Source organism: Lipophrys pholis (genome assembly GCF_963383615.2).
Source record: "Lipophrys pholis genome assembly, chromosome: 6".
Taxonomy (NCBI): domain Eukaryota; kingdom Metazoa; phylum Chordata; class Actinopteri; order Blenniiformes; family Blenniidae; genus Lipophrys; species Lipophrys pholis.
Window position 1 is genome coordinate 34180186 of NC_137629.1, and position 24542 is coordinate 34204727.

The following is a 24542-nucleotide window of genomic DNA, read 5'->3' on the forward strand; positions in this document are numbered from 1 at the left end:
CTGTAATCTGGGATATGATTTATTACCTGGTTGGATGGACCAGCGGCTGCTGGAGGGGAAGAACTTCTCACGTTTTCTGCACCGGGTTTGCTTCTTGGTTGGTTTTAATGTCGTTAGATGTTGTTCTAATTCAAGAGCATTGTCATAGACACACATTAAAGCTTATTTTGGATTATGAGAGGATTTATTAAGTCAGACTTCTTTGTGGCATAAGTAATATATACACACACACACACACACACACACACACACACACACACACACACACACACACACACACACACACACACACATATATATATATATGTCGACCAAATCCATGTAAATGAGGACAACCCCCTCCCTGCCCTCAGCACTGTTTTGTCTTTTCTAAATTTATTTTATACAAAGGTATTTTTGTGTAAAATAATTACTATTATTTATATATATATATATATATATATATATATATATATATATATATATATATATATATATATATATATATATATATATATATATATATATATGTGTGTGTGTGTGTGATATTTAATTTAATTACTGAAGCTGGATTATGTGTTAAATGTATGTGTCTATATCCATATTTATTACTTAGTTTGGATTCCAAAGCTGCTTTTGTTACAATAATCAAACCAAAAGGTGGACATCTAGTGGCACGATGTACATCAGAGCTGGAAAACTGAAATGATTCAGTTTGAAATGATTATGCGAGCCATAAAGATATCCTTCCACCAAAAGTATGTAAAACATTTCTCACTTTATTTAAATGGATTCAGAGAAATAAAAAGAGATATCTGGTAAAAATACCTTTTTCCTCCGAAAACAATGAATTTCCTTCACAGGGGAACGTCATCAAACTACTAAATTTATATACTGTATTAGAAAATATATAATTCTGACCTTGTTTGAGTGTGCTTGACCTCTGGTTCTGTATTAAACCATTAAAATCAGCTTTGGAATGATGCAGCTTCATAAGATCATCAACATCAGTCAGCAGGTTGTTTGTACATTAAGAACTTTACATTATATAATGAACCCATGAATCATGTCCTGTACAATGACTTCAAACTACAAAGGCTTAATTTCCCTTGCAGCTGAGACTCTAACTGTCTGGTGGAGAAGTGGTTCAGTCTTGTCTCACAGTGACAAAGTTCCTGGTTCAAGTCCTTTTGTAGGAAAGTGGCTTGTTAGAAATAAAAGCTTGAAACAGCCTCATTATTCAGTTCTGTAGTTATATATGGAATTGATAAGTAAGTACAAGTATATTTGGATAAAAAAATCATTATTCCATATAAAACCATCCTTTTAGTTTTATCTTCATGTTGCATATGAATGAGAAACATGTTTTATATTTATATATATTTCAATGATTATGTTAAAAGATGAGCAAGTTAACTTTATAATGTGTTGTTTAACGTGCTGTTTAATGCATTTAGGACAAATTAATGTGTTTTTGGAATAAATGTATTATGGGAATTCATCCTAATCTGATGTTTGGTTCAGATTGTGGATTTTACCATTGACTGAAACGAGATTAAATATATCCGTAATATCAAATGGATCTCTTTTCAAGATTTCCTGACATGACTTAAAAACTTAATTTACCCCGCGTGACACAATCCTCCTCCGTTTTAACCTCCTGAGGTGGAAACAAAGTGGACACGAGAAAACCTTTCATATTTCTTAACAAGTACACAAGTGATTTTTTATTTATGCAAGCAAATTTGATCGTACAGGTCAAATAAGCCACTTCAAGCTGTTGGCACATGAATGTACAAAACAGATTTGATTTAAAGCCTGATACTAAGCATCCGTAGTGAAAGTACAAAAGACTATTACGAGGAGAAAGCTGAAAGCATCTTTTTTTTTTTCTTTTTTCTATAAGAGCGTTAGAGTAAGCAATGTTGGTACAAGTATTAGCTTCAAGACATGATTGAAAGCTCATCACAAACTAAATAGACAACAACTCAAAGACTACAGTCTCTAATATCAGTAGCATAACGCTGTAAGCGTGGGAGGTTTAGCAGTACTGCACATACAAATGAAAAGGTTGATCCAGCAAGACAGTCAAGAGTGGTAGAAAAATAAAGAAGTGAAAGAAAAGTAAGTTTGGAGGCAATGAGGCTATATTAATGCATGTCCATGCCACGAGAAAACATCTAACGTCACAGTCTTTACTAACAGTACAGTCATCCAACTCCGAGTTGAACACCAATGCGCGGACATCTAGAGAAAGAGCACAGAAATGGTCAACGAAGTGCATGAAAACGAGCTTCCAGATACTGAGAAAGGAAATAAAGGTGGCCAGGCGATGGGGTGACGGGCCGCCGCCGTAGCCGCCGCCGTAGCCGCGTGGCGTCGGGATGTGCAGGTCAAAGGTCACGGTGACTTCTCACCATCACACCCACACATCGCACTGATTTCTTCTGATTCACACATGAATTGTCCTTAAATGTTAACACACAGGTATACCTCCATATTTAATTTTTTTTCTATATACAGTGCAGAGATTAGTATTTATAAATTTCCATTTTTAAGTGATTTTAAAAAAAGGGACTATGAAAGCATGTCTGCGTGTGCTTTTGATTCAAAGACAGTGGAGTCATTCAAAGTCTTAAAACACATTTGAATGGCAAGATTATCACAAAATAAGCCCACAATTTCCCCTGTTAAATTGGCTGAACTCTTCCAAACTAAAGTGTTTCCTGTTTCACAGGCTTGGCACATCTAGCGACTATTTTAGTTTTTTCCTCTGATTTGGTTTCTGTCGTTATTTATTGTCTTGCTGTTGAAATAGAAAAACAGAATGAGTTGCTTCCATGTGAAAGAGGATTTATCCCCGCGTAAACCGGGATGACAAAAGGCTTGTAATGCTCCGGAGCTGTGAAGTGAGATTACACACACACACACACACACACACACACACACACACACACACACACACACACACACACACACACACACACACACACACACACACACACACACACACACACACACACACACACACACGAGGAATGTGCTTGGAAACCCTTTGCTGCCCTGTTGACCCCCTCAGAAATCAGCAAAAAAAACAAAAAAAAACAACAATAAATTATGCATGAGAGCAAAAAATGACATTTAGTATGAAATAAAATCTTATGAAAAATAAAAATAATTATACACAAATTATTCAGAGTAAACAAAAAGAAAAATGCAAACCAAAGAAGAAAGAAAAAAGCAGAACTACTACTGCTACGTCTGATTCTACCGACTACACTAAACTACTATCAGCACTAAACGACTCTTATTCAAGAATAATACAACTGCCATAATGAGAACCATGACACCATCCATGAGAGAGGTAAAGGGGCTTTTTTTTTCATCTGAAATGCTGTTTGTGGCTGAGGAGACCCCCCCCCCCCCCCCTCCCCCCAGACCACATTGTCATATGACGCACCGGTGACATCAGCAGTGGCGAGGGCCCTAGGCGCCATCCGCCCCCCCCTCAGGAGGGGATGGTGTGGAGAGACAGAGAGAAAGCGAGAGAAGAGAGAGAGGGAGAGAGGCCGGAGTGGCAGGGCCAGGCCTCACGCTGCTCTTTATGTGTAGGCGTTGAGACGCTCCTTGGAGCGGGTGGAGTGGATGTCATGGAGCTCCTGCTCCTCCTTCGACTTGATGTCCTCGTACTTCTGCATCCGGCAGGCGTCCTTCACGTAGGCCCAGTTGGCCGAAAGCACCATCAGGTAGTGGATCTGTGGGGGGGAGTCCACAACACGTCACTCCTCGCCACCTCGTCTCACACCAGTCACTGGAGTTACATGCAGGTTATGAGAACATCTGGTAAAAAAACATCTGGATTTTCTTCATGCTTCAATAAGCTTGTGAAGATAATCGAGTTTTTAACCTTTAAGATGAAAATGATCTATATCCTTCTCATTTCTTCACACTTTATCCAGGATAATCATTTTAACACAATGAGAAACTAAGAACAGACATTCTGTACATGACATGTAGAATCTGTGAAAAATGTATAAAACAGAAGGATATTCCCTCTTGATAGATTTTTAAAAATTCACTTATTAAATCAGGCTTGTATTTATGTATATGTACATGTACTATATATATATATATATATATATATATATATATATATGTGTCTGTGTGTGTGTGTATTACCTATTTATTTATCTACTTCATCTATTTATCTACTTTTATTAGGTTGTTAACTGAATCTTTTATCTCCAGTGGTTCCTCTCAGGGGTCGCTACACTGGTGGGGGGGTCTCGTGGGTTCCCCATCCCAGGAACCTGGTTGGTCCCCCATGTATGTTGTGGGACTCGCCGGTCTGCCCGGGCTGGGGGGATCTGTGGGGCAGCGCCCCCTGTGGTTAGAGGCTCTGCCACTCCCAGTGTGGACGGCCCCCAAATGTGTCCTTTCCTCATCTTCGTCTTCAGTGTCCTGCCATGTCTCCATACCTCTAGGTGTGTGTGTGTGTGTGTGTGTGTGTGTGTGTGTGTGTGTGTGTGTGTGTGTGGGTGGGTGGGTGGGTGTGTGTGTGTGTGTGTGTGTGTGTGTGTGTGTGTGTGTGTGTGTGTGTGTGTGTGTGTGTGTGTGTGTGTGTGTGTGTGTGTGGGTGTGTGTGGGTGTGTGTGTGTGTGTGTGTGTGTGTGTGTGTGTGTGTGTGTGTGTGTGTGTGTTTGTTCATTTGTTTCTTAAATATCTATTGTATCTTTGCAGTGTTTTTAAATCATATTAAGCACTTTGTGTTGCACTGATTGTATAAAAAAGTGCTATACAAATAAAGTTGATAGATAGATAGATAGATAGATAGATAGATAGATAGATAGATAGATAGATAGATAGATAGTAAAAACATTATAAAAATACTAAAGTGGTATAGTATGTGAAGAACTAACCAACCAACTAGAATCGTGAAAATAATGAATAAATAGATTAATTGATAAATAAACAAACAACAACATAATAGTTAATAAAGGAGATTAAAAATAAATCCTAAAATATATAAATAGAAATACAGTGCTGAAATATGTGAATAGGAAAATAAGACGGCTGGTTTACAAAGATGTGTCTAAGTTATCTTTGGACTATCTATTATACTATATATCTACTATAATCTATTATGTATGAATATCATTTAATAGTGTTTATTTCTAGTGATTTTCAAAACGCACACATCTAATGAAGCAAAACAAATGTCTATATATCTTTTTTTAAAATGTGCAGTTGAAAGAAAACAGTTGCTGAATCAGTGCACAGTAAAGGGTTAACTGAGCATCTTTCCAGTGGGCCAGCAGGGGGCAGCATTATGCTGACGGTGGTCTTTGACTGGTGTTACCATGACAACGGGCTTCATAATGGATGTATTGTGCTGTGGGATGACTGAGGCTGGAACACAGCCTCTCTTTTCAGAGGAGTGACAGTTTCATCGCTGCTCTTTACGCAGAGAAAAGACGATTAAGAAAACAAAAGCACCGTACACCTTCACCACGTTGTCTTTGTGTTTCACTCTGTATATTCAGCCTTTTTCATTTGGGATCAGCCGCAGACTCTTCTTATGTCGGACTCTGTAGATGTTTAGTTTTTTATTCTCGGCGATGTGACGAGTCCTGCCTCAATATGAACCATCATCCATGACGAGCAAACACTTTGTGCTCCTGAGAAAATGGCTCCTCGCAAATTACTGAGTGATGTTTGCAACCATCTCCCAGCCTTTCTTCTCCCTGTTTCCATGACAACGCCATGACATGCCCGGCGCCTGAGAGAGAGAGAGAGAGCGAGAGAGAGAGAGAGAGAGACCCTGTCTTTTCCACTGCGCCAAAACTCCCCCCCCCCTCTCTCTCTCTCTCTCTCTCTCTCTCTCTCTCTCTCTCTCTCTCTCTCTCTCCCCCCTCTCCCCCCACCCCACCCCTCTCTCTCTCTCTCTCTCTCTCTCTCCCCCCCTCTCTCTCTCTCTCTCTCTCCCCCCCTCTCTCTCCCTCTCTCTCTCCCCCCCTCTCTCTCTCCCCCCCACCCCACCCCTCTCTCTCTCTCCCCCCACCCCACCCCTCTCTCTCTCTCTCCCTCTCTCTCTCCCCCCCTCTCTCTCTCCCCCCCACCCCACCCCTCTCTCCCCCCCCCCCCCCCCCCCCCCCCTTCCTCTCGCAGCCAAACCCTGCCTCTGCCTCTCATGAAAACATAAAATACTCTGCATCAGTATTTCTGTATAAAAACCACAGAATACACTGACGACTGCTCAGAGTGTCACTGGAGGTTTTCTCTGACTTTTAAAAGTGGTAAAATAAGAACCATCGTCTGTCGTTAATAAATTATGTAAACTGCTGGAATGTAACTTATATGATATATTTCTGTTTCACAACACATTACAGCAAATATAAAGAGTTGTTTTTAAGGAAAAGTACTTTCAATTATGACTCAAAAGAAGCATTGGGTGTATGAATATAACAAACATGATCTACTTTAATGTGGTTATATGATCAAATATATAGAATCTGAATGAACTGATTTTATATACAAGGATTATTTACATGTTCTAGTTAGTTTGGAGTTTTATTTCAAAATGCTTTGTGTTGCTTTAATCTTAAATCTTTACAAGTATCAGTGAAGTATTTTTACTTTTCTCTCCTATAATGCAAAACTTCAGAGCACAAATATCTCCACTATATCTTTACTTCCTTCAAGCGGTCTCCTGACTCGTATTAAAATCATCATATAATCATAAAGTCTGACCAGGTTTAGTTCTTCTTTAAATCATAAAATAAGTTTCTGACTTAAAACTATGAAGGTTCAAAGATCAAGCTTCAGTTTTCCACCCCGACACACACATTACTACAATAAGGTACTTTTTATAGCACGTTGTGTAAACGGACACTTGAACACTACAGAAGTTTCCCCGTTCCCCTGAATCGAGACCTCAGGAGGATTTACTGCTCCGTTTAGATGTGTTAATGGTTCTGACTCTGGTGGCTCACCATGGCGATCACAGCGGCTCCGGCTCCAGCCAGGGCACAGATGAAGAGGTGAAAGGTCATGTCCAGCTGCACCGGGGGAACAACAGAGCAGGTTAGTCTGGAGGTCAAAGGTCATGTCCAGCTGCACCGGGGGAGGAACAGAGCAGGTTAGTCTGGAGGTCAAAGGTCATGTCCAGCTGCACCGGGGGAACAACAGAGCAGGTTAGTCTGGAGGTCAAAGGTCATGTCCAGCTGCACCGGGGGAACAACAGAGCAGGTTAGTCTGGAGGTCAAAGGTCATGTCCGGCTGCACCGGGGGAGGAACAGAGCAGGTTAGTCTGGAGGTCAAAGGTCATGTCCAGCTGCACCGGGGGAACAACAGAGCAGGTTAGTCTGGAGGTCAAAGGTCATGTCCAGCTGCACCGGGGGAATAAAAGAGCAGGTTAGTCTGGAGGTCAAACTTAACAAAACCTCGCCTGGAAATATCTGCACATGCATGAAGAAGAGTGATAATCGTTATAGACATTTATACTTATTATATCTATGATGCTAAATATGCAGTTTGTTGTCAATGATATACTTTGAAAAGGTTTTTTAAAGTTAATTAGTTGTAGCTTCTGTGAGCCGATCCTCTGAACAGACCTTCACCAACACATTTGGTTGCTGAACCTTGTTAGCATCACTAGCATGGTAGCCGTTAGCTCATATCGATGCTAACTAGCCTGTCAGGGAGCTACATCACTGAGTGAAACACTGAGCGTCTCCATGGCAACCGACGCTGCTCTCCTCTCATCTCCTCTCATCTCCTCTCATCTCCTCCATGAGGAGCCTCTCTCATCCACTTTGGATGGAACCTTTTCACAGTTTCAGGATTTATTCAGAAACGGTTAGAAGTTGGTGACTGGTCCTCGGTGACAAGTCATCCCTGAAGACTTCATGCAACTCGGAGGACTAGTTTTAGTGAAAAGTTGGTAAAATACATACATACATACATACATACAATCTTCTTGCCCAACTTTAATAAGCGAAAGTAATAAAATATATCGGTAGGCTTTTCTCTTTTCTATCATGTAGGTGTTGTATGTAGACGACGCAGTGGTTTATTTATATTGTTATTCTTGAATATTACAGTACGCGCTGGTGATGTATGTTATCATTAATCTGATCTGATACCAATGGTACTATCTCTGGTATCGTCAGTACCGATACCAGTACAAAACGATGATGTGTAACACAAAGCTTATGTTTATTATGTTTAAGGAGAAATTAGATTAAAGTCTTTTATTTTAGTTTTAATGTCACTGATTTGACTTTTAAAAAATAGTTTCTTTCCCAACCAGCAGGAAATAGAACTTAACTATTGTAACAAATCTTTGAGGTGAAAACACATAAACAAAAACAAATATTGATGTATTAACACAAGAATTAAGACAAAAACAGAAATATGTGGCTTCAAAGGGATTAATCATTTGAATCAATCTGCTCATTTCTAATGTTTCTAAATGACATTTTTCATTCAAACTTAATATACTAAAGTTTATGAACCGTACGTTGCACAATAAGTAATAAAATTATAATAAATCTAAAAGTACACAATGTAAGAGACACTATGATTGAGATATGTTAGCTCCAAAGTTCATTTATAAACCCAACAAGTTCCTGCTAAATGATTTTACATCTTGTCTAAAAGGCAAAAGCAATTATTTTTCAATACCTCATTGGATTCACACATCTTGTAGAACCTTTCTGATCCCGCACACACAGTTTTGACCTCGGCAAGCGGAATAATACCTGGAGAAACACACAAGATGCACTTTATTAAGAGGAAATTCCTTCTGGGCAACAGCAAAATCAAAAAGACTGCACGTCATAGATATGACTAAAAAAACTCATTAGGTAGTACATAAATACACAGAAGAAAACAAGGTGTGGATTGAAACCCGGCCCGAGGGCAAACCATCAAACATAAATAAGAAATTACCTCTGTGCATCATTTGTCAACATACCAATTGCAGGTTAATGTGCAATAAAAGCAGTATGAGCCACAGTGAGGGCTGCATGGCGGGCCTCTAAAGTCACAAACCAAATCATAAATGCTTGTTGACACAGAGGACGGATCAGTGGCAGTCAGAGACTAATGGACTGTGACAAGCGTCTCTAATTGAGAATAATGAGCTGCAGATACGATGGACCTTCATCGCAGCTTGACATGATGTTTTTCTGGATCATTGGACTAATTTAGGAGGAAACACGAGGATTTTTATGTTTCAGAAAGGACAAGCCTTTTACAATGTTTACAGTGTGTTTCTGAAGTCAGCTTTTTGGGGAAAATTATTTTTCTCTCTGGCATAAACAAACAAATGAAGGATTATTAGACTCCTGTGACGCTTTGAGCAGCTCAGCCTCCACGAGTCACCTGATGCTGACAAGGTGGCCATGTTCAGGAAATACAGACAAGTTACCATAAGAGCAGAGTAACTCTGAGCAGACAGAGGAAAGGTCCCCTCACCGTACTGCCGTGGGTCCAGGCAGAGCATCGCCCCCTCCAGCACCGTGGCGTTTTGGCAAATATTCCAGATGTTGAAGTAGATGAAGACGGGGAGGGAGGTGAAAGCCGTCACGCCGAGCCAGGCCAGCATGAAGATGTACGTCAGCATGATGAACTGGGAGAGGAAGAGGAGGGATGAACCCGGGTGAAGATGTGTCCCTCCTCATCAACACCTCTTTAGAAGCTCAGGGTCACCGTTTGAAAAGTCCAGCAGCTGAAATATTAATTGGCTCATTGGTATTTGGCTCTTTTAGTTTCTAGGCCGTTCTCCATCTTCACGTTGCTCTGGCCCTTCTTAAGCTCGGATTAATGAACCCTGTGGTCACACAGAGCAGAGCGGAGCTCCGTCCCTCATTGTCCCTGTGGAGCTTCTCACTCACTGAGCAGGAAACCTCTGGTCAGGATAGCTGCTGGCTCTCTGGCTGACGTTGTTTCTTCTATGGTAATCTCATAAAATACATTTGAATGATGTTTTGAAGAGCTCTTTAGCTGAGACTCCACATGAGTACATTCATGTGAGCAGATCATTTATCAGACTGCTGCTTCACACCTGCTGCAGGTAAGAGATCATCAACTGCTAATTCAACCTTTCCAGTGAAAACACTTCGTTTTCGCCGGTTTGTTTCAGAAAAGTTGTGTGTTTACATGGCAGCGTATTGAAAACGATGTAGTTTTGTTGTTGAGCCACTAGTAGGTGCTGTTGTTTTTTGTTTTTTTTAATGAAACCTCACACACATGCAGCAGCAAACAATAGTCTCTAGACATGAACAACGGGAGAACACAGACATTCTAGTGGACAGACCACTAAGTTGGATTGTTATTATGGTGACTGTCAAAATAAAAGTACCAAGTCCAGGAGAATATGGACTGGGAGTCATGACACGATGGAGGAAACGTTGTTCTGATTGTCTCTACTGAGCATGTGCAGAAGAACTATTTCCTACGACCGTGGAGCTCCTGGACAGTGGCAGCCCTTCTACCATCGAGACTGAGCCTGATTGATTCCTGAAAGTCTCGAACTGTCAACTTTTAAAACCTTCAAGGGGAAAGTCCCGGGACCTGACCTGACATTTACAGTTGCGTCATTCCCCTAAACAGTGGTGCAGCAACAGTGAGAAGCCACTGACTCATCGTAGGTATGAAGATCCTCCAGGAGCAGGATGTTCAGCTGCTCCACGGTTTTATAAGTCCAGATTGTGTTTTTGGCTGCTGGAGCCTGAACAGGTCAGAAAAACCAATAAATCCAAAGGACCTGATTTCACAGAGATTCTCCATAAAAGAGGCTAAATTACAGACCTCAGTGTGACTTTCAATGTGTTTTACAGGTAATCGACTATGGATGTGACCATGATTTCTGTGTTTTTAAACTTCTATTTTAAAATCTTGTTTTTCCTGCATATATTCTCTGTTTTCTTATTTTTAGTCTATTTTGGCTGATATACTTTGTCTATATTCTTTCTTTTATATTCTGGGTGATATATGTCGACACGGTAGGAGGGCCAGCAGGATGAACATTTTGTGTGTCTTGTATGCACAATGGAATTCACAATAAAGCTCATGTGACTTTGACTTTGACTCAAATGAGTGTTTGGTAAACCTTTGGCCTGTTTACTCAAGAACGATGTGCTGGAAAAAGTATCGTCAAAATGCACAAATAAAACGAGCTGCAAAATGCCTCTCACCACAGTGGAGGGACGCACAGTGGACAAAATGCCTCTCACCACAGTGGAGGGACGCACAGTGGACAAAATGCCTCTCACCACAGTGGAGGGACGCACAGTGGACAAAATGCCTCTCACCACAGTGGAGGGACGCACAGTGGACAAAATGCCTCTCACCACAGTTGAGGGACGCACAGTGGACAACAGGACATTTCACCACAGCAGAGCAGTTTGTCGGTCGTACCCAAGCGCTGACGCAGCGTCCGCAGGTGGTGATCTTGAAGTCGCCGTACAGATCTTTAATGGCGCCGCTGGTGAAGAATCCCTCCACCATCAGTAGGATGCCGTAGACGAAGAAAGCTGATGCAATTCCGTAAATCACGTACTTGATAATGTCAATCCTGCAGAAGGAATGGAGACAACGATGTAGAGCAATCTGTTCTTCACATATTTTAAACTTGTGAGCTTTTATAATATAAAGTCTTTGTTGTTGTCAATGTGCAAAAAATGGGAATGTTTTCTACCCGTTTCTAGGAAAATGTCTTTGTTTGACTAGTACAGCAACAAATGGTTTATTTTCAAACATATTTCCACTATATGGAGTTAATTAGGATCATTTCATGTCAGTTCTACATTATATTGAACGATATAGAACCAATAGTGTGCTGGCGATCTTTTATTAATAAACTCTGATAAATCTGTATCATTTGGGTCTATTTTATTTGGCATGGCTCGGTTGGTAGCGAGGTCGTCTCCCAATAGGAAGGGTGCAGGTTCAGTTCCCATCTCTGCCTGTCTACATGCCGACGTTTCCTCGGGCAAGACACTGAACCCCAAACTGCTCCCAGTGGAGTGACGGCGCCTCGCATGGCTGCAGCCTCCAATGGGGTGTGAATGTGTGTGAATGGGTGAATGTGAGGAACCAGCTGAAAGACACAATATAAGTGAAGTCCATTTACCATATTTGACACTTTCTGTTGTTAATAGAGCTTTCGTACTGAAAAACGAGTGCAGTTTAAAAATGATTATACAGACAAAAGCAGACAGATCAATTTCTTCAAAATAAAACAAGAACAAATAAGAAAAAACACATATTTCATGAATGAAGCACGTTAGAAGGGAGGAAATATCAAATGCATGTAGATTAATATTAGAGACATAATATAGCTTGTTTTTATTAAACTGTCAGATTAGAGTCATACTTACATTGTGAAAACGTCCAGCGCATCCACGGGGCTCCTCACCACCTCGAAGTAGCTCTGGAGGATGGTGACGGTACCGGACAGGGCCTCGTGTCCGCAGCCGCAGAACAACGCCACGCCGGCGTACAGCAGGATGGTGGCGATGAGGGAGGGGTACGGAATCCCACCCAGACACTTGATGCAGCATTCCAGACATCCTGAGCACCGAGAGGAAGGCAGCGATGAGCCAACTCACTTCCAACCCAACATAAAAACCTTCTCTAGAGCTGAGGAGATCTGAATAATTCAGCAAAGCGTTTCTGGTGGGTGAATGTTCTTGCTTGCAGTACACTGTATTTCAATTTACTTATTTAATTTTTCTTCTTTTGGGGGGAGAGGGGGGGGTGGGGGGGTGCTCCAACATTCAAAGCAAAGCTTGGAGGTGAGTTTGTATGCCTGGTGAAACAAAACCCAACCTGACCTAGTTGGACAGCTGACATCTTTATGTCTCGCTGCTGGAGCAGGGAGACGTCCTCCGCTGGGTTTCCACCGACCGACTGACCTTTTAGTTCAACATTAAAACCCCAGAGAGGAGCTGAACGTCCTGGTCTTCACCTTTAACCCACTTCTCATCTGCTCAGTTTGAAGTCCTGGGGAGGGCTTAAGGTGACGGTCTAACCCTTTAGATTTGTGTCTTATGTCTGGTGTGTGTGTGTGTGTGTGTGTGTGTGTGTGTGTGTGTGTGTGTGTGTGTGTGTGAGTGTGTGTGTGTGTGTGTGTGTGAGTGTGTGTGTGTGTGTGTGTGTGTGTGTGTGTGTGTGTGTGTGTGTGTGTGTGTGTGTGTGTGTGTGTGTGTGTGTGTGTGTGTGTGTGTAGACAGCACAGACACATTTTCTGCAACAGGACCTGCTTCCTACATAATCACGGTTTGGAATCTGAATCCATGGACAAATGGAATTCCTCCTTCATGAGAGCAGAACGGACGTCCACATCGTTTCCATAATGACGGCGGAAAACGATGAGAATTAATCTGTCGTCTTTCTTCTGAAAGCAGCAGGTCTGATAAACAAAGAAGAAAAGAGTTCAGGAGGTTTTTAGCGCCGTTCGTTTGTGCTTATCTCATCTTCCTCACTTGGGCTACAAAGCAGGAGTCAGAGTGGTATCCCTCCTCCTCTTCCTCCTCCTCCTCCTCCTCCTCCTTCCTCCTCCTCCTCCTCCTCCTCCTCCTCCTCCTCCCCCTCCTCCCTCTGATCTGGACCTGAGAGGAATACTAAGTAGCTGCTGGGCTTGGTGCAGCCCGACCGTCCTGCCCAGATAATCTTCATCCTCAGTGATGTAATCTCCTGCTTCATGCTTCATTTTTAACCTGTTGTGTGATACCAGTTCACTGAGACTCTTCTTCATCCTGCAGCTTCGGAGATTTACAGTCTCAACATTTGGGCTCCAGTTTTGACAGATGTGAGGAAGACTACTGAGGAATGTGTACATGGAGCATCTGTTTGTGTATCCTGAGTCAGGGCAGCAGTTTAATGGTTCGAGCAGGAGATTCTCCCTCATTCCCTCCCGGGATGACGAGACTATCAGGTGCTGACGGTGTCGGCTGATATTCCCTCAGGTGATTTCAAACCAGTTCCCACCTGGATGCAGGCGACTGAAAACTTTCAGACGGTTTGAACAGCGTCAGAAGAACTGATGCTGCCTTCTGTACAGGAGTGACGTGGATGTAGGATTTCACTTTAATGGAGCAAAGCTGGTTTTAATCATCACGAGCTGAGAAGGAATGAAAACTATTCAAACTGTCTTGTTTTGTCGTCACCTTCAGTATTGATCGCTCAGCGGCAGGTTTCACCGTCACTGTGATGAGAGGTGAGGTTTACTTAGTGTTCAGATCACGACTATCAGACTTCTGTTCCTCTTTTATAAAACCAGAAGCACAATCTGCACTCATTTTATATTTTCTCACCAAAAGCAAGTTCAGCGCAGAAGAAAGCTGAAGGAAACAAACAATGAGGTCCTTGTTTTCTGGGAGACAGAACGACGTTCTCTCTTCCTCTTCAGGTCACACACTGAGAAGTTGAAGGGCTGGAAGGTTTCCAGGAGTTTCACACTTGAGTTTTGTCGTGAAACTAATTTTGTTGGACGAGCATCTGTGTTCCTGCAGAGCATGTAGAACCCTTCGCCTCCTTAACAGATCTTGACCTTCAAACATAAATATTGTCTTTACACTTAATCATGGTAAAGACTAAGGCCCCGTTTCCACGACTATGGTTCGAGTGAAAATTGGTCATTTTGGCGTTTTCACTTGAAATCCCTGTCCTCTAAACTTCAGTATCCCAAAGTACAATAGTATTATCAGAACCTTTAATTGATGGGCTCCATCTGTGACCTGTTTTCCATCTGCACACGCTTCCATTTAATTAAGCACAACACATTTCTGTGTCTCATTTCGCTGCATTTCAAAATGTAAACTGGACTTCCAAGATGGTTTTCATTGTCTTACTCCCAAACCCAAACTCTGAAAACTAAACCCCTCCCACTGCGCACCTCCTTCTGCTTGGCTTTTTGGCCTGAATTCTTTGGAAGACAGAAAATGACAGTGTCACCAAGCTTTTCCCTGGAAGTCATTATCTCCAGTTGCCTCAGCGTCTCAGGAAGCAGACAGCCAGAGGATCTATTGATTCACTGCTGTTTACAGACACCATGACGGAGACACGCCGGCCACATTTATCCTTCATGCTTTGGGTGGGTTTGTGTTTGTTGGTCCAGCAGGTCGGCTTCACTGTGACCTTCAGGTCAGCCGGACAGCAGAAAACAATGTTGTTATAACAGGGTCGGAGTCTCAGAAGGTTGTTAGAGGAATCAGAATGTGTCTTCCCCTCCCATCATCCTCTCTGCTCACTCATGTTGGGGAAGTTTCTTATAATTAGCAGCTCACAAAGAAATCTGAATTACAGCCAAGCCTCACATCAAGACCCTTGTTCTCTAAAACTAGAACTTTCTTCTGTCACCTCAAGTGACTGCAGATATTTCTTCCTCCCTGTAACGTAATTCATGCTGACGTCCTTCCAGCCACCTCAGGGAGACTTGGTGCTTCGGCTGTGGGGAGTCTGTACTTAACATGTAGGGAGACCACAGATGATATCAAAGATTTATGTCATGGCCTCAATCAAGCTTTATTACTTCTGCATTATTTACCTTTTCTGCACACAGATAAAAACCAGCTTCAGTTAACATCTTACTATTCTTCATTCGAGCTGCAGATAAATGAAATGGAGCCGGAGCTTTAGTGACAATGGATATTTAAGAACGTTGGAGGTGAATTCTCTCCAATCCAACCAGAAACCCTCCCTGCTTCTTTCCCTCTGAACTTTCTGCTCGTTTGCATTTTTACAGTTTACATTTAAAAACAATCTCATTTATGTGACTTGACTTAAAGTGTTAATTTTCATGGAAACGTCTCTAGTGAAGAGCATTCGTGAATAAAAGTGATGTTCTATTGATTGTCTGCTCCTAGTTTTGAGACGGGGAAACGTTGGTGCCGAGTGATAAAGTGAGATTAAAGTGAGACGTGACAGAAATGGACTCCAGGTAGATGTTGAGTCTTTATTTCATTCCAGCGTCTTTCGTGTCCTCGAGTGTTGAAGCTGTGATTTGTTTGTGCGCTGGATATAAAGTGTCACCCTCACTACATTAAACACAACTTCCCTCTCATACCAGCACATGGTCTCATTTCCTCTCTGGAACTCTTCATTGATCTTAACTGACTGCGAGACCGAGCCGCTGAAAGATGGCGAGCGGCGGCGCGTACTTTCTCTTAGAGCTGCTGGATGCTTGATCCATAATTCAGAAGTGGCAGCAGCACAGCGCCGGCCTCACACATTCATAATTCATACTTTCAGCATAGCCCGACATTACCTACGATAAAAATAAAGGATCCCCTGGTTGGTGAGAGGTCGCAGGTATCGGAGTTGATCTTGGTGTAATACTGCTTGTCTTCTGAAGTGTCACGTTGAGGAGTGAGGCCATGGGCCAGATAAGATGATTTAAATCGTGATTTAAAAGAGATATTTCTGAGTTTTTACTTAAAATTGGTCAATATTTGCTGGTCTGACCCTGTTTCAGCTCTTTTCATGTCTAATGGGGATTAAAATTGCACATTTAGGCTCATCTAATGTATCACAATGTCCAAAATGACAAATTTCTCTCAAAAACTGTTTTTTCTTTGTCTTCAAAAAAATTCCTGAAGCTAAAACTGAGAAAGTGGCAACGTGAGAGTGGGTGTGCTCATTGTGAACAAAGACAAACACGATTAGAAAAGATGGTGGGGTTTTAAATATTTCATCCCCCACAAAACAAAGCTTAGTTTATAAAAAAAAAAAAAAAAAAGAAAGCAGAAGAAGCAAAGCCTATGTGACCCCAAACACCACGGTCCAATCACCAGAAGGCGCCTCGATAACACAAAGAGAGCGGACCCCCCCCGGAGGCCCCTCCCACCTCCCACTTCTCCATCTGTCAGGGTCGCATCCGACCAGGAGAAGCACAACCTCAGATTCCCACCGACTCGCTCAACTTTCACGTCCTGATTGAGGTTTTCAGGCTCATGAAGCCCGTTGAAGAATTTAAATCCGTATTGAGACGTGAACGAGATTTTATATAATAATACTTACATTGTAGGATTCGGCAATCATGTTCCTAATTGACCTCCATTGAGTTTATTTCAATCACCGACTTTTCTATCTAACGTCAGGCTGTTAATTATTCAGCGCTGGAAACCGTGATGGAATAACCATCGAATAACCATCGAATAACCATCGAAGTCCAAAAGGACGGGAAACGCTGGAGGATTCATGAAACACAAATCAAAGACAAAACAGACCAAAATCTTCTCAATCTCTTGTTTTTGTTGTTACTTGTGCAAACACAGCAGAAAATTAAAGAAAATGTGAGATTGATGGCAAACATGTAAGAAGAAAAGAAAATATTGAGAGGCCATAACTCCTGCTTCCCTGCAAAGGAAGGATGTTTGCACTGGAAACTAAACTGTCAGGATCTATTTTCTTTCTCCAAATGTCACATTTCAGTTCGTTCACACGTGAAAAGAAAATCCAGGGATTTCAGCAGTGAAATGAAAGGCAGTGAAGCTCTGCAGTTCTTATCTGCTTTTCCTTTAAACTACTAATGACTGTGTGACGTTTTCAAAGACTCTTTCCTCTCGCTGGTTCAAGTAACATGATTTTGTTCTGAAACTGACGGAACTCATTCTTCTTCTTATGGACGCCGTCACTTTTGCACTTGATGCACTGGAAGCCTGCGAGAAAAATAAATAAGCTTCTGTATCAGAGGAGGAAATTAAAGAAATTCATTAAAGGAGATGACACAGAATTATATTATCCTTCGTGTGTGTGTGTGTGTCTGTGTGTGTGTGTGTGTGTGTGTGTGTGTGTGTGTGTGTGTGTGTGTGTGTGTGTGTGTGTGTGTGTATTGAATGTTGACTTGACTTGCACCAGCACACTTCCAATAAGCAGTTATTAGTTGGCAGAGGGGTTTGAAGGGGGGGTGGGAGCTGGTCATAGGGAGGGGAGGGGGGGGGGGGGGTTGTGGGGGGGAGGCCTCGTGGGGGGATGGTGTGTCTGTGTCAGTCTGAGGGTAATGGGCGTACTCTCTTCTCCTCGCTCTCCTCGTTCCTCTTTAATGCAACCCCCCCCCCCCCCCCCCCCCCTCCTCCTTTCCTTCCCCTGTAGTGAGCAGGTTTTCTTTTTTCCAGCTCCTGCATCTCCTCTGCGCATGTTTAATCAACCAGTATGGTTGCCATGTCAACCGCGGTGCAAAATCTGAGAATAGACCGGGTACTTCAGAGCCGTGACCCACTTACTGTATATCAACAAATTCACTGGGACAATAGTGAATGAGACGCATTACACACACACACACACACACGCACACACACACACACACACACACACACACACACACACACACACACACACACACACACACCTCCGGGCGGAATGGGGGACGTTGCAGGCCGGGTCCGAACGCTCAGCCTCAGAGCGAAGTCGGGCCTTTTGTCTCTGCCATGCTTCAGCCAGGAAGCGCAGGACTAACGTCTAATGAGACGGTGGGATGTTTTATCTGCAGTTTCTCTTCTGAAACAGTGCAGGTAACATTTCTTTAAAATGAGCTTCGTCTTGAAAATCTAAAAAAACACCCCCAGCTTCCTCGAGCCGGGCGATACCAGCCTGTCATCAGCATAATTAAATGTGACAACAAACTGCACAGTTGCATTCATTTTTTTTGCCTCATTAGAGTTTTTTATTATACTTTACTCTGAATAACCTAAATACTTCAGTTCATCCAATTCAGCTACACTTGTAAATTCTAATGAGCCTCAGAAGAACAATGTTGAGTTCAGCCAAACAATCAAAGTGTTAATAAACAAGCCTGTATGAACGAGATAGACTGTCTGTCCTATACCTCATTATTCATCCCTTTATTTATTGATGGTTTGTCACTGATTGCAGGTTTGATCTGTGTTTCTTAGTGTTTTGATGAAAAACTTTGTTTGTATTTTGGGTCAGTTAGGGTTAGGGTTACTGTTTACACGACAGCGGTGCTCGCAGTCACTGAAGGTGCAACGTTTTGAAAATGGTTCCCAGGGTGGAATGTTTATGAAAAGGTTCGGTCTGTTCCCGTGGAAACGGACGAAAATCAGACTTTATGGAAATGCCTGGGACGCACCTCTTTGTTGTCGGCAGAGACGCCGCTACTGCGCTTCCACGCCGCAGCCGTAGTAACTAGTAGTTCTGCACATGCTCAGTGGATGAACAATCAGAACCAAGTTTTCTCCTCGTGTCACGACTCCCAGTCCATATTCTCCTGGGACTTGGTACTTTTATTTTGATAGTCAGTGTAATAACAATGTGATTTTATTACAAAAACAAATAATGGTGCCAACTCGTGGCCTGGCCTCCTAACTACATGGTCTTCAGAATGTTGATGTGTCAAAACTTTTCTGAAAAACAAAAATGCAAAAGCCACGGATTTTCACTTGAAACGTCATGATGTCACCGGGGTCTGAGACGTGTATGTTTAACAGCTAATACATCAACAGTGAATGACATCATTGCTGTTTTAATCAGATTGTTCTTATCTGCCACCCTCCTAGTTGAACCCCCGCTCCACCGCCTCACCACAGTCTCACCAATACCCTCCATCATTAAGACGTCTCTGTGAAAGAGCAGAGCGGAGTGTTCCAGAAGTGCATAATTCTATTTCAAACACCTGTTAACCCTAATCTGAAGATCTTCTCTCCAGAGTCGTGCCTCCGGGAACAATGAGGAAGCCTTCAGAAGTTACCAGCAGCCTCTTCAAATGTCAGAGGAACAATTGGTGGAAGTCCATTGATTTATTTTAAATTTTTTTGTCCCGGACTGATGAAGGTTAAGACTGAGAACAATGAGGAGAGAGAAGGGGAAACACTGGGCTACAGAAAGGTTAGAATCCTCCAGCATGTCCTACGATGTGCTGATAACTGACATGATAGAGTTCATGTCAGAGGCGGAGCAGCCTCGGCGGAGACACACTCTCATAAAATCTATACTAAATTAATTCATTCAGGGTTGGTGGCTCTTTAAAGTGAAGGCTGCTGGATATGCTGCTGCTCAAAGCTGAATGAAAAGCATCAGTCTTTTCCCACTTTAATTAATGAGAAGATTAAATCTGTCTGAATCTTTAGTCTGTTTAGCTTTGATGCTGAAATCAGTTCAAAGTGGCCAAAACTCCACAATACCACCGGACTCATGTTGGGGGTTTTCACGAATACGTCGCCAACTGATGGAAGCGATGGAGCAGACGGACGAGTGGCGCCTCGCACAGTGGATTCTTGGCTCGGCGAGAGCGAACAGGTGTGCCTTTCTCAGTTTTTCCATTCAGCGACAAAAGTGGTGAATCATCTCCAGGGTGTTGGTTTGGTTTATGTACCAACATTCTGACGTGTCATATGATCAGTCGCAAAACTTCTCTGATACAACTTTCATTGTTTGGGCCTCACAGGTACATCTTGGGGGTGTGCTTGAACTCGCGGCGTTGCTTTGCTGGGGGGGGGGGGGGGGGCTGCTCTTGGCCAGCAGCTCAGGTGAGAAGTGCCCCCCTGGTGCATCTGACTCACGATCAGAGATTCGCAGCCTCAGAAGAGAGAGACAGAAGGACATGTGCATGCTGAGCGTGCCCTCAGCGACACCTGCCCAACCTCAGAGGAGGGATTGAGCACAATATGCTGGAATAATCTTTCCTGATAGACAAACTGTTATAGAAGCTGTAAGTCGACGAGTGAATCCTTTGAATCAGGGCTCTTCAAATCCGGGCCTGGAGAGCCGAGGTCCAATAAGGGGCTCGCTATCGGGCTTTTTTACAGGCTTGATTATCGCCTCAACATTAGATTGAGGAGTTCTGAAGCTGGGGGAGCTGAAACGTGCAGGAAACACAGGAATCACATTCCCACGGTGAAACAATGTTTGACTGACATTTATTCGTTTTTGAAGTTAGAAGAGGAAGAAAATAAAAACAGCTTACATTGTTTTCTCAACAGGAAAGAAGCTCCGAGGCCAGACTGGAGGTTTTCCATCCTCAGCAGGTTTTTTTTACTTTTAATTACGTGGCGTTATTCATTATCCTGTTGATGATGGCGGTGAGTGTGTAGCCGGGCTGTGGCTTTCAGCCTGAAGTAACGATTCTCACAGAGACGATTACACAGTTTTACAGGATGAAAATCAGAACCTGCCAGCGTGGTTCTGACGTTCATCACGACTCATCAGAAGTCAACCAGCAGAGGAGCAACAGGTTCAAGGACCACTTCTGTTAACTCGCTGCCAGATCAATGTTCAGCTGCATCAACGGCATCAACAACTAACTCTACAGGAACACATGGATGGATGGATGGATGGATGGATGGATGGATGGATGGATGGATGGATGGATGGATGGATGGATGGATGGATGGACGGATGGATGGATGGATGGATGGATGGATGGACGGATGGATGGATGGACGGATGGATGGATGGATGGATGGATGGATGGAAGGATGGATGGATGGATGGATGGATGGATGGATGGATGGATGGATGGTTTGTTGATGTGATTTAGCGCTTTACAAATAAAATTGAATTGAATTGAATGGATGGATGGACGGATGGACGGATGGATGGATGGATGGACACATCGATCTAAAAAAACAAGGAAAAGCATTAGATCCAGAGTATTATTACTTGTCTAACATCCAACACACCATCACAGGTGATTCTCCTTTTATCTCAGAGTGAGGAGCGTCAGAAGACACCATCATGTTATTTTCTTCACTAGTTTTTACTGCATCAATGGGCAATAATATCATGTATTTCTTATTTGGGTTGTCACTGTAGTATTGGTAGTATTGGTAGTATATGGTAGTTGCTTTAATTGGAAAAACTGAAGTTGTTGTCAATGCGACAGTCTAAGGAGCCAGTTTGGCTCATGTTTACTTCATAATTATACTCGAGAACATTATCGCATGCACTTGCATGAAAAACAAACCACTATAGCATTGAACACAACATGCACAATGTGACCGGAATAAATCATTCTTTTCTTCATATTTATGTCATTCATTTGCGTTCATGGCACTATTGTAGTAATGAGGAGCTTTAAATGCCAGAATTGTGACTAATGGGTCGTTTCTGTTGTGCAAATGTGAGCAGTGTAACAATCCCACTCATGGAAATGGTGATGTGGTGAGTAAAAACATCTCAGTTTCTCCTGACTCAGTCTCCTCTGCTCAAAGCGATGGGGTTTTTTTTCTATCCGTCAAAGTTTGGCAAGTGACACAGAAAGACAATTACGTCATCTGCATATCGCTCTAGAAAAAGACTCATTGGAATCAGCTCCTCTGTGTTTTCATGACCGAATGAGTGAAAATCCTTCTGCTGCTGTTCATACTGTGTTTTCAGAACAAGGGTTGCCAGTTTTATTTGATTCATTATGTTTGACACATATGAGTGTCTACAGTTTCCAACCAAGACGTATGGACTAAAGTCTCTGACGTTCCTTGAGGAGAATGTTTCCAGTATTATCCTATATTCTGTTTTCTCAGTTCGTCTTTGATGCTCCTCTTGATTTTCAGTCCTTGTCTCTGCACCTCTTTTTGTTCCCGTCACTCCCACATCCTCAGACACAGCCAACTATTCCTGTGTTGCTCAAATGTCATCGGCAGGAGTGGGTGAAGAGGAGAGTAGATAATGACTACATTTGGCCAGCACCATGGCAACTGCTCCACTTCATGTGTGTGTGTGTGTGAGAGAGTGAGAGCTGCATGGAGGAGGCAGGAAAACACAAACATACGAAGCCATGCCTGTCACATGAGTCCAGACAGGGTGGAGACGACAAAGCAAAGGTGGCTCCTGCATGACGGAGACATTAAGCTCACCTTTGTTTGTGACTCCTCACACAGTAATGGGCTTTATTGAAAATGTTTTTCAATTCGCCTCAAGACAGAAAGAGACACGATCTCCTCCCGGCTGAATCATTCGTGCAGAGGGGGGGGCGAAATAAAAATAACAATTCCACTTTGCTGAAAGCAAACACTCGCCCCTCTGAAATGAGCAAAAAGGAAAAGCTGCACCACGTCCAGGGAGCAGGACCCGGCGGCAGGCTGTGTGTACACAAAGGACCGAACCTGAGAGCTGATGGATTAATGAGTGTGGTGGCTTGGACCGGCTCACCCCTCCTCATGTTTCTCCACAGGCATGAAAGCTTCATCAAACAAACAAAAGCGGTGCAGCCCTCGCCGAGGAGGTTCACACCCCTCTGACGACCAAACTGACCATCCAGACCTGCACTGGAGTGCTGATACTCAATGGACAAAGGAATGAACACAAGCAGCTGCTCCCCTTTTCACAGAGGCTCTGACAAACATTGCAGGGATACAACTGACACTCATACTTACCCCCCCCCCCCCCCCCCCCCCCCCCAAAAACAAATCTCTCTGAAAGAAATGCTTTCTTACCTTTCTGGGTCTGCCCCTCGTCCATGTCTTCTTCCATTGGGCTTGTTGTGTTTACAGATATGAGCGCTGCTTGATGTTCAGGTTAGGAAGCTTATTTATCAGAAGGGAGTTAATCCACACAACCACCTCCCCTGTCTGTCTTCTGCTCTCTTCACTCTCAAACTGTCCCTGCTGAGATCGGCTGTCAGCTGTGGTTTCTGTCAAGTGTCTGTCTGGGCGATGTGAGGGATTACTGAGTCTTTGTGGTACTGTCCATCGCGAGCTGCCGTGGCAAGTGCTGAGAACCTTCCCTGGTCCCTGGTGGAGGATGAGGAGGAGGAGGAGGAGGAGAGGGGGGCTAGACTGAGCGGAGGGTGGTCTCTATAGTCGGCAGGAAAGCGCATGTGTGACAAAAGGGGGTTTGCAGTTTGAGAAGGGAGGGGTGTTGGGAAAGAAATGGGCTTAAAACCCCAAACAGCAGCAGTGTGGAATGAGCTGAGCTTGAATATATACCTTCTGACTGCACTGTGTCCACAGCAGTGGTCTGATGTGTGCGTCTGCACGGCTCGTCTGGCCCACCCCAAACACCCCCGACTCCCTGGCAGAATGGTTTAAGCCCGTTATCCCCCCCAGCGCTACTGGCTGCACTGCATTAACTCAACCTCCTCTTAAGTAAGGGGTTGGTGGTGGGGGGGGGGGGGGGGGGGGGGGGGCATCTGATTTCGAAATGGGATTCTCCTAATCTTATTAGTCATACAGATTCAATTATACAATCACCAAAGAGGCGTCGCTGGATTCCTCACAATGCAAACGCTCTCTGCATGTGTGGACAAACAGCACCGGCAGGTTGTTTCGACACCTTCAGGGATTTTAAGATTCAAATTGGGGGATTATCTGATGTAGCGTAGGATTGAGGTTTTACAGCTCAAGCAACTAAAAAAAACTCAGCTAAAGGATTTTTGTTTTAGGTGATGCATAAATTACATATTAGGACAAATTCTGATGTCTGCGATCTTCAAGAGAGGAAAGAAAGATGAAGAGACGAGAGCAATACATGAGACGAGTGACACATCTGAAATGGCAAAATTGTTGTTTTTCTCTCTTTATGGAATCATGATGTGAACTTACTTTCTTGAGTTTTGGTTCCATCAGCACTCCGATTAAACTCAAACTAAAATCTCACTT

The 24542-nt window shown here is 43.1% G+C and overlaps 1 protein-coding gene across 1 annotated transcript; it reads right to left on the minus strand.

Moving 5' to 3' along the window:
* Positions 1 to 1675: 1675 nt before the first annotated feature.
* Positions 1676 to 23903, minus strand: gpm6aa (glycoprotein M6Aa). The gene is made up of 7 exons (XM_080464993.1): positions 23379 to 23903; positions 12366 to 12558; positions 11404 to 11560; positions 9460 to 9613; positions 8665 to 8741; positions 6972 to 7037; positions 1676 to 3734 (listed from the first exon to the last, which is right to left on the minus strand). Exons 1-7 carry the CDS (start codon positions 23413 to 23415, stop codon positions 3582 to 3584), a joined length of 837 nt encoding a protein of 278 aa, XP_080321119.1. The 5' UTR covers positions 23416 to 23903; the 3' UTR covers positions 1676 to 3581.
* Positions 23904 to 24542: the final 639 nt, after the last annotated feature.

Bases quoted from the DNA above. Each gene is read 5' to 3' on its own strand.
- gpm6aa (XM_080464993.1), bottom strand. From the start codon at position 23,415: ATGGAAGAAGACATGGACGAGGGGCAGACCCAGAAAG. The intron at 12,559-23,378 runs GTAAGAAAGCAT...CTCGGTGCTCAG, and splicing joins CGAGGGGCAGACCCAGAAAG to GATGTCTGGAATGCTGCATC. The intron at 7,038-8,664 runs GTATTGAAAAAT...CCCCCGGTGCAG, and splicing joins AGATGTGTGAATCCAATGAG to CTGGACATGACCTTTCACCT.